This window comes from Dermacentor albipictus, unplaced genomic scaffold (assembly GCF_038994185.2).
Source record: "Dermacentor albipictus isolate Rhodes 1998 colony unplaced genomic scaffold, USDA_Dalb.pri_finalv2 scaffold_11, whole genome shotgun sequence".
Lineage (NCBI taxonomy): Eukaryota > Metazoa > Arthropoda > Arachnida > Ixodida > Ixodidae > Dermacentor > Dermacentor albipictus.
In genome coordinates this window covers 8,436,035-8,448,242 of record NW_027225565.1, presented here as the reverse complement: position 1 = coordinate 8,448,242, position 12,208 = coordinate 8,436,035, and the positions used below count along the sequence as shown (strand labels likewise).

The 12,208-nt window shown below is 41.5% G+C and overlaps 1 protein-coding gene across 3 annotated transcripts in view; it reads left to right on the top strand.

Moving 5' to 3' along the window:
* The window catches only part of LOC139051313 (inner centromere protein B-like), a 73,966-nt gene that overhangs the window by 3,659 nt on the left and 58,099 nt on the right, over nt 1-12,208 (top strand). For all 3 annotated transcript variants that reach the window (XM_070528320.1, XM_070528319.1, XM_070528318.1), the window contains 5 exons: nt 39-276; nt 3,019-3,267; nt 6,009-6,257; nt 8,999-9,247; nt 11,275-11,412. In XM_070528320.1, the coding sequence (XP_070384421.1) occupies nt 39-276; nt 3,019-3,267; nt 6,009-6,257; nt 8,999-9,247; nt 11,275-11,412 (1,123 nt within the window). The remainder of the gene's footprint in view (nt 1-38; nt 277-3,018; nt 3,268-6,008; nt 6,258-8,998; nt 9,248-11,274; nt 11,413-12,208) is intronic.

The following is a 12,208-nucleotide window of genomic DNA, read 5'->3' as shown; positions in this document are numbered from 1 at the left end:
TGCCCAACTATGCTCATTTTTGCACCCATGTTTCATAGAGCCCTACCGAAGCAGCAGACTCGTTTGGTGTCAAAGGGTGCCAAGAAGCACAGTTCAGCAAAGAAAAATGTAACTGTGCAAGGTGAAAGATCATCCACAACGTCGGAGGACCGCGAGAAGGAAAATGCTGTCGTGCAGCTCAAATGTGCGGCAAAGGGTACCAGGGCCGCGAACAAAAAAGTGGCATTTGGAGTTAGGGTAGATGCAGCTGCGCCAAAGCCAAGCCCCCCCATTCAAGTAAGTAATGTCTAATTTTGTTTATTTCGTTTCATGGTATGGAGGCCTTCATAATAAGTAAGGCGCTGTATAAACTGGGCAGGCGCTATTGAAGGTGTCATATGCTGCTTGATGGTTTGTTAAATATTTCTACTTCAGCTATTATAGCCTGGCTCAGTGAAGTACAGTAGACTTCTGTTAATTCGACTCCGGCTAATTGAATTTTTCGGTTGACTCGACCCTGACCTTAAGTCCTGGTCGTTGCCCGTCCATTCCTATGGCCCAAGCTTTCTTTATTTTGATCCTAAAATTGGCCTTTGCCAGAGAATTCAGATTTGACCAGTCAGCACACATGTGCCTGGCCCCTGTGGTGACCCCTCTAATCGCAGCATCTGTCTCAGCGAAGCTTGGACAGTGAATGCGTTGAAGACACATCATCTCCTGCTGAAAGCACCTATTTTCAGCTTGCTGTAGGAGGATTTTCAAGCAATAACCATAACTCACAATGTCTGATCATGGTGTTTAGTCAATTCTAACGCATGCTTTTTTCAAGCAATAGCCATAACTCACGATGTGTGATCACGGTATTTAGCCAACCCTAACGTGTGCCTTTTTTCAAGAAAATTGTCTCCGGGGTGCAATAGGACATGTCGTATGGCTTTACAGCATAACAAGGCCGTATTGCGGCGAAGCTTAGTTTAGAAAAGTCGGCCACCCACGTGTAACACATTAGACCGTTGCTTATTTTTCTTGCTAAATATTGGATGTGCATTAGAGTTCTACCTTTTGGGGAGTTTTATGTCATCTCTGCATTAGTTTTCTGCTTTGAACACACAGAAAGTGGCCATGCATTTAATTCGGGGGTATGTTAGAATAGGGCAACTACTGCACATTGAGTCAGTGGTGTGTTCTGGCAGGTTTATTTTCCTGCATCTTGTTTAATTCGACCCACCGGATAATTCAGTCAACTTTGTCAGTCCCATCAGGCTTGAATTAATGCAAGTTCGCTACGACACATGTTTTCAGTTGTAGAAATGCTACCATGCCCTTCTTGCATGCAGAAGTATGACACTTAGTCGCTTTAATAGCTTAGTTGGTAAAGCCTCACATGCATAATGTGAAAATGAGCGATTTGGCTTCCACCTGTGGCAAGTTGTCTTATCGTCCACTTCGATTTCCTTTATTGCTCATTATTTCTGCGGTTTAATTAGTAATAGTTAACTTCCCACATGTTTTCCCTGGCTTCATTGTTTGCTTCTATAGTTGCAAACAGCTGTAATGTTTTAGCTGCTCAGAAACTTGTCGCATAGCAAGGGCATTGACTTTGACAGCCTAGATTCTCTGAGGTAGCATGCAAAGGATTATTTTCCAGTTGTGTGCTTATCTTATGCCCATGTACTACACAATGCTTGGGGTTCAAAGAATGTTCCACATTCACTGTCATGGCTGTGATATGGGCACTGGCTAACAATCCTAGGGATAATGTTTACACATGTATAAAGCCCTAGAAATTGGATGGGAGAATGGCCACCACAGCAGCTTAATTGGTAAAGCACCACACACATGATGCAGAGGATGTGGGTCTGGCTTCCACTTGTGGCAAGTTGTATTTTTGTTTACATTTATTTCGCTTTTCCTCATTATTTCTACATTTTATTTAATAAGTTATAATTGCCTTCTCTGGCTTCATGATCTTTTTGCTTATATATGGTCGTAACGAATGAAAAGAAAAAGACAGCTACTCATATTCTCTTCTCATTAAGTGTGAAACTTGAGAAACCAGAGATATGTTAATTTGATTGAAGTTGTCTCTCAATGCCTGTCTGGGCATCATTGAGATTATCGTGACACCGTGACACATAGCAAAATTTGTTGATATCGTATAGCACTAAGACCAGGTGTGGTGACGTTACTCACTTGAAAAAAATAATAGTAATAATGATAAACAAGAGTGCTGTGCCCGTGTTTCTCCAGGCTGTACTTGTATGTGGTAGCTGCTGCAATCATGGATATAGAGCGAACCACTGTATCATGTCACGGGTTGTGTCCCGAGTACTGTAAGTGGTTCGTAAAAACAAGCATAGTAAATCATTAGAGTATTGTAGCACTTGACAGTAGTTTTTCTAAGCTTTAAAGGGCTTGGACGTTCCCTTAGCGAAAAAAAATAAAAAAATGCGAGTCTGAAATGTCAGTATTCTTTTGAGCAATCTTTTAATATGTGTGTTACGATAGATACACATATTCTGTGGCAGATCCAACAGATTAGGGCAGACGCTCTAAATTGTGCATGACCTAATCTAGACTTGCCATGTACTGTGCCACGTTTTTCTTTTTTTTCCCTCTCCCTTAAATGAACTACGTTGTTCAGTTACCACACATTCAGTTTTGGTTCTACTCTCCTTTATTAACTTGTCATGCCTGCAACATCAGTTGTGCTTAGCCATGCCTGTAGCTTAATGCATCATTGTAGCACTATAGCGCTGTCTCTTAAAGCTGCAAATTAAACATGATTGGTTTAGTGTGGTAGGCAGAACATTTCAAAAACATTGTCTTGACACCAGTATGCCAATTTGTATAGTAACTTATGGTAAAGTGATGTGACTGCTTAGCCGTCTGTGCAAACTGTGCAACAAGTTGAAACCAACAAGTTAAAAACGTGCAACGCAGATTTTTTGCAGTGTCCTTTCTGTCCTCTACTCTTTTTACCGAAATGACTTCCACTAACCCATCTTAAACTGTGCTCCATGTTCCTTCTGTTTGCAGCCATTGCAAAGCACAAGAAAGACACGGGCTCAGGCAAAGGCCCTTGCCTGTGCGAAGAAGCGCAGTTCAGCAAAGAAAAATGTAACTGTGCAAGGTGAAAGATTATCCACAACGTCGGAGGACCGCGAGAAGGAAAATGCTGTCATGCAGCTCAAATGTGCGGCAAAGGGTACCAGGGCCGCGAACAAAAAAGTGGCATTTGGAGTTAGGGTAGATGCAGCTGCGCCAAAGCCAAGCCCCCCCATTCAAGTAAGTAATGTCTAATTTTGTTTATTTCGTTTCATGGTATGGAGGCCTTCATAATAAGTAAGGCGCTGTATAAACTGGGCAGGCGCTATTGAAGGTGTCATATGCTGCTTGATGGTTTGTTAAATATTTCTACTTCAGCTATTATAGCCTGGCTCAGTGAAGTACAGTAGACTTCTGTTAATTCGACTCCGGCTAATTGAATTTTTCGGTTGACTCGACCCTGACCTTAAGTCCTGGTCGTTGCCCGTCCATTTCTATGGCCCAAGCTTTCTTTATTTTGATCCTAAAATTGGCCTTTGCCAGAGAATTCAGATTTGACCAGTCAGCACACATGTGCCTGGCTCCTGTGGTGACCCCTCTAATCGCAGCATCTGTCTCAGCGAAGCTTGGACAGTGAATGCGTTGAAGACACATCATCTCCTGCTGAAAGCACCTATTTTCAGCTTGCTGTAGGAGGATTTTCAAGCAATAACCATAACTCACAATGTCTGATCATGGTGTTTAGTCAATTCTAACGCATGCTTTTTTCAAGCAATAGCCATAACTCACGATGTGTGATCACGGTATTTAGCCAACCCTAACGTGTGCCTTTTTTCAAGAAAATTGTCTCCGGGGTGCAATAGGACATGTCGTATGGCTTTACAGCATAACAAGGCCGTATTGCGGCGAAGCTTAGTTTAGAAAAGTCGGCCACCCACGTGTAACACATTAGACCGTTGCTTATTTTTCTTGCTAAATATTGGATGTGCATTAGAGTTCTACCTTTTGGGGAGTTTTATGTCATCTCTGCATTAGTTTTCTGCTTTGAACACACAGAAAGTGGCCATGCATTTAATTCGGGGGTATGTTAGAATAGGGAAACTACTGCACATTGAGTCAGTGGTGTGTTCTGGCAGGTTTATTTTCCTGCATCTTGTTTAATTCGACCCACCGGATAATTCAGTCAACTTTGTCAGTCCCATCAGGCTTGAATTAATGCAAGTTCGCTACGACACATGTTTTCAGTTGTAGAAATGCTACCATGCCCTTCTTGCATGCAGAAGTATGACACTTAGTCGCTTTAATAGCTTAGTTGGTAAAGCCTCACATGCATAATGTGAAAATGAGCGATTTGGCTTCCACCTGTGGCAAGTTGTCTTATCGTCCACTTCGATTTCCTTTATTGCTCATTATTTCTGCGGTTTAATTAGTAATAGTTAACTTCCCACATGTTTTCCCTGGCTTCATTGTTTGCTTCTATAGTTGCAAACAGCTGTAATGTTTTAGCTGCTCAGAAACTTGTCGCATAGCAAGGGCATTGACTTTGACAGCCTAGATTCTCTGAGGTAGCATGCAAAGGATTATTTTCCAGTTGTGTGCTTATCTTATGCCCATGTACTACACAATGCTTGGGGTTCAAAGAATGTTCCACATTCACTGTCATGGCTGTGATATGGGCACTGGCTAACAATCCTAGGGATAATGTTTACACATGTATAAAGCCCTAGAAATTGGATGGGAGAATGGCCACCACAGCAGCTTAATTGGTAAAGCACCACACACATGATGCAGAGGATGTGGGTCTGGCTTCCACTTGTGGCAAGTTGTATTTTTGTTTACATTTATTTCGCTTTTCCTCATTATTTCTACATTTTATTTAATAAGTTATAATTGCCTTCTCTGGCTTCATGATCTTTTTGCTTATATATGGTCGTAACGAATGAAAAGAAAAAGACAGCTACTCATATTCTCTTCTCATTAAGTGTGAAACTTGAGAAACCAGAGATATGTTAATTTGATTGAAGTTGTCTCTCAATGCCTGTCTGGGCATCATTGAGATTATCGTGACACCGTGACACATAGCAAAATTTGTTGATATCGTATAGCACTAAGACCAGGTGTGGTGACGTTACTCACTTGAAAAAAATAATAGTAATAATGATAAACAAGAGTGCTGTGCCCGTGTTTCTCCAGGCTGTACTTGTATGTGGTAGCTGCTGCAATCATGGATATAGAGCGAACCACTGTATCATGTCACGGGTTGTGTCCCGAGTACTGTAAGTGGTTCGTAAAAACAAGCATAGTAAATCATTAGAGTATTGTAGCACTTGACAGTAGTTTTTCTAAGCTTTAAAGGGCTTGGACGTTCCCTTAGCGAAAAAAAATAAAAAATGCGAGTCTGAAATGTCAGTATTCTTTTGAGCAATCTTTTAATATGTGTGTTACGATAGATACACATATTCTGTGGCAGATCCAACAGATTAGGGCAGACGCTCTAAATTGTGCATGACCTAATCTAGACTTGCCATGTACTGTGCCACATTTTTCTTTTTTTTCCCTCTCCCATAAATGAACTACGTTGTTCAGTTACCACACATTCAGTTTTGGTTCTACTCTCCTTTATTAACTTGTCATGCCTGCAACATCAGTTGTGCTTAGCCATGCCTGTAGCTTAATGCATCATTGTAGCACTATAGCGCTGTCTCTTAAAGCTGCAAATTAAACATGATTGGTTTAGTGTGGTAGGCAGAACATTTCAAAAACATTGTCTTGACACCAGTATGCCAATTTGTATAGTAACTTATGGTAAAGTGATGTGACTGCTTAGCCGTCTGTGCAAACTGTGCAACAAGTTGAAACCAACAAGTTAAAAACGTGCAACGCAGATTTTTTGCAGTGTCCTTTCTGTCCTCTACTCTTTTTACCGAAATGACTTCCACTAACCCATCTTAAACTGTGCTCCATGTTCCTTCTGTTTGCAGCCATTGCAAAGCACAAGAAAGACACGGGCTCAGGCAAAGGCCCTTGCCTGTGCGAAGAAGCGCAGTTCAGCAAAGAAAAATGTAACTGTGCAAGGTGAAAGATTATCCACAACGTCGGAGGACCGCGAGAAGGAAAATGCTGTCGTGCAGCTCAAATGTGCGGCAAAGGGTACCAGGGCCGCGAACAAAAAAGTGGCATTTGGAGTTAGGGTAGATGCAGCTGCGCCAAAGCCAAGCCCCCCCATTCAAGTAAGTAATGTCTAATTTTGTTTATTTCGTTTCATGGTATGGAGGCCTTCATAATAAGTAAGGCGCTGTATAAACTGGGCAGGCGCTATTGAAGGTGTCATATGCTGCTTGATGGTTTGTTAAATATTTCTACTTCAGCTATTATAGCCTGGCTCAGTGAAGTACAGTAGACTTCTGTTAATTCGACTCCGGCTAATTGAATTTTTCGGTTGACTCGACCCTGACCTTAAGTCCTGGTCGTTGCCCGTCCATTTCTATGGCCCAAGCTTTCTTTATTTTGATCCTAAAATTGGCCTTTGCCAGAGAATTCAGATTTGACCAGTCAGCACACATGTGCCTGGCCCCTGTGGTGACCCCTCTAATCGCAGCATCTGTCTCAGCGAAGCTTGGACAGTGAATGCGTTGAAGACACATCATCTCCTGCTGAAAGCACCTATTTTCAGCTTGCTGTAGGAGGATTTTCAAGCAATAACCATAACTCACAATGTCTGATCATGGTGTTTAGTCAATTCTAACGCATGCTTTTTTCAAGCAATAGCCATAACTCACGATGTGTGATCACGGTATTTAGCCAACCCTAACGTGTGCCTTTTTTCAAGAAAATTGTCTCCGGGGTGCAATAGGACATGTCGTATGGCTTTACAGCATAACAAGGCCGTATTGCGGCGAAGCTTAGTTTAGAAAAGTCGGCCACCCACGTGTAACACATTAGACCGTTGCTTATTTTTCTTGCTAAATATTGGATGTGCATTAGAGTTCTACCTTTTGGGGAGTTTTATGTCATCTCTGCATTAGTTTTCTGCTTTGAACACACAGAAAGTGGCCATGCATTTAATTCGGGGGTATGTTAGAATAGGGCAACTACTGCACATTGAGTCAGTGGTGTGTTCTGGCAGGTTTATTTTCCTGCATCTTGTTTAATTCGACCCACCGGATAATTCAGTCAACTTTGTCAGTCCCATCAGGCTTGAATTAATGCAAGTTCACTACGACACATGTTTTCAGTTGTAGAAATGCTACCATGCCCTTCTTGCATGCAGAAGTATGGCACTTAGTCGCTGTAATAGCTTAGTTGGTAAAGCCTCACATGCATAATGTGAAAATGAGCGATTTGGCTTCCACCTGTGGCAAGTTGTCTTATCGTCCACTTCGATTTCCTTTATTGCTCATTATTTCTGCGGTTTAATTAGTAATAGTTAACTTCCCACATGTTTTCCCTGGCTTCATTGTTTGCTTCTATAGTTGCAAACAGCTGTAATGTTTTAGCTGCTCAGAAACTTGTCGCATAGCAAGGGCATTGACTTTGACAGCCTAGATTCTCTGAGGTAGCATGCAAAGGATTATTTTCCAGTTGTGTGCTTATCTTATGCCCATGTACTACACAATGCTTGGGGTTCAAAGAATGTTCCACATTCACTGTCATGGCTGTGATATGGGCACTGGCTAACAATCCTAGGGATAATGTTTACACATGTATAAAGCCCTAGAAATTGGATGGGAGAATGGCCACCACAGCAGCTTAATTGGTAAAGCACCACACACATGATGCAGAGGATGTGGGTCTGGCTTCCACTTGTGGCAAGTTGTATTTTTGTTTACATTTATTTCGCTTTTCCTCATTATTTCTACATTTTATTTAATAAGTTATAATTGCCTTCTCTGGCTTCATGATCTTTTTGCTTATATATGGTCGTAACGAATGAAAAGAAAAAGACAGCTACTCATATTCTCTTCTCATTAAGTGTGAAACTTGAGAAACCAGAGATATGTTAATTTGATTGAAGTTGTCTCTCAATGCCTGTCTGGGCATCATTGAGATTATCGTGACACCGTGACACATAGCAAAATTTGTTGATATCGTATAGCACTAAGACCAGGTGTGGTGACGTTACTCACTTGAAAAAAATAATAGTAATACTGATAAACAAGAGTGCTGTGCCCGTGTTTCTCCAGGCTGTACTTGTATGTGGTAGCTGCTGCAATCATGGATATAGAGCGAACCACTGTATCATGTCACGGGTTGTGTCCCGAGTACTGTAAGTGGTTCGTAAAAACAAGCATAGTAAATCATTAGAGTATTGTAGCACTTGACAGTAGTTTTTCTAAGCTTTAAAGGGCTTGGACGTTCCCTTAGCGAAAAAAAATAAAAAATGCGAGTCTGAAATGTCAGTATTCTTTTGAGCAATCTTTTAATATGTGTGTTACGATAGATACACATATTCTGTGGCAGATCCAACAGATTAGGGCAGACGCTCTAAATTGTGCATGACCTAATCTAGACTTGCCATGTACTGTGCCACGTTTTTCTTTTTTTTCCCTCTCCCTTAAATGAACTACGTTGTTCAGTTACCACACATTCAGTTTTGGTTCTACTCTCCTTTATTAACTTGTCATGCCTGCAACATCAGTTGTGCTTAGCCATGCCTGTAGCTTAATGCATCATTGTAGCACTATAGCGCTGTCTCTTAAAGCTGCAAATTAAACATGATTGGTTTAGTGTGGTAGGCAGAACATTTCAAAAACATTGTCTTGACACCAGTATGCCAATTTGTATAGTAACTTATGGTAAAGTGATGTGACTGCTTAGCCGTCTGTGCAAACTGTGCAACAAGTTGAAACCAACAAGTTAAAAACGTGCAACGCAGATTTTTTGCAGTGTCCTTTCTGTCCTCTACTCTTTTTACCGAAATGACTTCCACTAACCCATCTTAAACTGTGCTCCATGTTCCTTCTGTTTGCAGCCATTGCAAAGCACAAGAAAGACACGGGCTCAGGCAAAGGCCCTTGCCTGTGCGAAGAAGCGCAGTTCAGCAAAGAAAAATGTAACTGTGCAAGGTGAAAGATTATCCACAACGTCGGAGGACCGCGAGAAGGAAAATGCTGTCATGCAGCTCAAATGTGCGGCAAAGGGTACCAGGGCCGCGAACAAAAAAGTGGCATTTGGAGTTAGGGTAGATGCAGCTGCGCCAAAGCCAAGCCCCCCCATTCAAGTAAGTAATGTCTAATTTTGTTTATTTCGTTTCATGGTATGGAGGCCTTCATAATAAGTAAGGCGCTGTATAAACTGGGCAGGCGCTATTGAAGGTGTCATATGCTGCTTGATGGTTTGTTAAATATTTCTACTTCAGCTATTATAGCCTGGCTCAGTGAAGTACAGTAGACTTCTGTTAATTCGACTCCGGCTAATTGAATTTTTCGGTTGACTCGACCCTGACCTTAAGTCCTGGTCGTTGCCCGTCCATTTCTATGGCCCAAGCTTTCTTTATTTTGATCCTAAAATTGGCCTTTGCCAGAGAATTCAGATTTGACCAGTCAGCACACATGTGCCTGGCCCCTGTGGTGACCCCTCTAATCGCAGCATCTGTCTCAGCGAAGCTTGGACAGTGAATGCGTTGAAGACACATCATCTCCTGCTGAAAGCACCTATTTTCAGCTTGCTGTAGGAGGATTTTCAAGCAACAACCATAACTCACAATGTCTGATCATGGTGTTTAGTCAATTCTAACGCATGCTTTTTTCAAGCAATAGCCATAACTCACGATGTGTGATCACGGTATTTAGCCAACCCTAACGTGTGCCTTTTTTCAAGAAAATTGTCTCCGGGGTGCAATAGGACATGTCGTATGGCTTTACAGCATAACAAGGCCGTATTGCGGCGAAGCTTAGTTTAGAAAAGTCGGCCACCCACGTGTAACACATTAGACCGTTGCTTATTTTTCTTGCTAAATATTGGATGTGCATTAGAGTTCTACCTTTTGGGGAGTTTTATGTCATCTCTGCATTAGTTTTCTGCTTTGAACACACAGAAAGTGGCCATGCATTTAATTCGGGGGTATGTTAGAATAGGGCAACTACTGCACATTGAGTCAGTGGTGTGTTCTGGCAGGTTTATTTTCCTGCATCTTGTTTAATTCGACCCACCGGATAATTCAGTCAACTTTGTCAGTCCCATCAGGCTTGAATTAATGCAAGTTCACTGCGACACATGTTTTCAGTTGTAGAAATGCTACCATGCCCTTCTTGCATGCAGAAGTATGGCACTTAGTCGCTGTAATAGCTTAGTTGGTAAAGCCTCACATGCATAATGTGAAAATGAGCGATTTGGCTTCCACCTGTGGCAAGTTGTCTTATCGTCCACTTCGATTTCCTTTATTGCTCATTATTTCTGCGGTTTAATTAGTAATAGTTAACTTCCCACATGTTTTCCCTGGCTTCATTGTTTGCTTCTATAGTTGCAAACAGCTGTAATGTTTTAGCTGCTCAGAAACTTGTCGCATAGCAAGGGCATTGACTTTGACAGCCTAGATTCTCTGAGGTAGCATGCAAAGGATTATTTTCCAGTTGTGTGCTTATCTTATGCCCATGTACTACACAATGCTTGGGGTTCAAAGAATGTTCCACATTCACTGTCATGGCTGTGATATGGGCACTGGCTAACAATCCTAGGGATAATGTTTACACATGTATAAAGCCCTAGAAATTGGATGGGAGAATGGCCACCACAGCAGCTTAATTGGTAAAGCACCACACACATGATGCAGAGGATGTGGGTCTGGCTTCCACTTGTGGCAAGTTGTATTTTTGTTTACATTTATTTCGCTTTTCCTCATTATTTCTACATTTTATTTAATAAGTTATAATTGCCTTCTCTGGCTTCATGGTCTTTTTGCTTATATATGGTCGTAACGAATGAAAAGAAAAAGACAGCTACTCATTTTCTCTTCTCATTAAGTGTGAAACTTGAGAAACCAGAGATATGTTAATTTGATTGAAGTTGTCTCTCAATGCCTGTCTGGGCATCATTGAGATTATCGTGACACCGTGACACATAGCAAAATTTGTTGATATCGTATAGCACTAAGACCAGGTGTGGTGACGTTACTCACTTAAAAAAAATAATAGTAATAATGATAAACAAGAGTGCTGTGCCCGTGTTTCTCCAGGCTGTACTTGTATGTGGTAGCTGTACTTGTATGTGGTAGAGAAAAGCTCAAAGGGAACACCTGCTGGCATTCAGGCAGCCGGTTGCTTTTATGAGGTGTCATCGGCAGCAGAATCAGCCTCTGACGATGAGGAATGGGTGGAGTCGCCTACCAAGCCGAAGTGTGCTCGTCTCCTCCCTCGAACCTCTCGCGCTGGGGCACATGTGAAAAAGGTAAGTAACAGACAGCGCGGCCACATGGAGCCGAGCAAACAGAAAGTCATCTAAATTTTAATAGAGTGTTGACACATAACATATTAACACAAATCTAACAGGCACCTTTAAAAAAAAAAAATGGGTTAAAAAGTTGCTTGCACATTAGTTGGATTCAAAACAAGAATCGCGTATATGGCGGCCAGTGTTTCTGGCGTTGTGCCAAGCTTGCTACCTGTGCACAGTGCCAAGAGAGCTTTCCATCACATACTTGAACAAGTCTTATGCAGAGTCCCATAAAATCTCTTGAAAGTGTTAGCAGTATCTGTGAAAGTGATTGCTCGAGAGTACTGCCCTTGTGTGCTAGGTATCTGTGGCCCGTGAAGATTAAATGGCAATGGCAGCACACCACTTCTATTATAAAAAGTTATTTTAAAATATAGTTTTCCTTCTGTGACGATAGGTTCTGCACATCTCATTTTATTATGATCCTGGAAGTGGAGGGCATGCTATATTTTTCTATGATAAATTTGGCGCATGTTACATATAGGCTTACATTTGTTTATCTTTATTTTAAGCATGCAAAAATTTATTCCTTGTTATACAGTATTAGGGATGTGCTAGAACTGTGAAAGTACAGTATTTTCAAAGTTGCAGAAACACATTGTGTCCTCCTCGCATGTTAAATGATCAGACTTGACACGTACAAAGGTTAGAAAACATTCTAATTTGATACTGAAATTGATCTTTAAACACTGCTCTAATATCGTCAACGTTTTTGTAACGTCGGGGCACAAAGCAATGTTTGCTGGTGTTG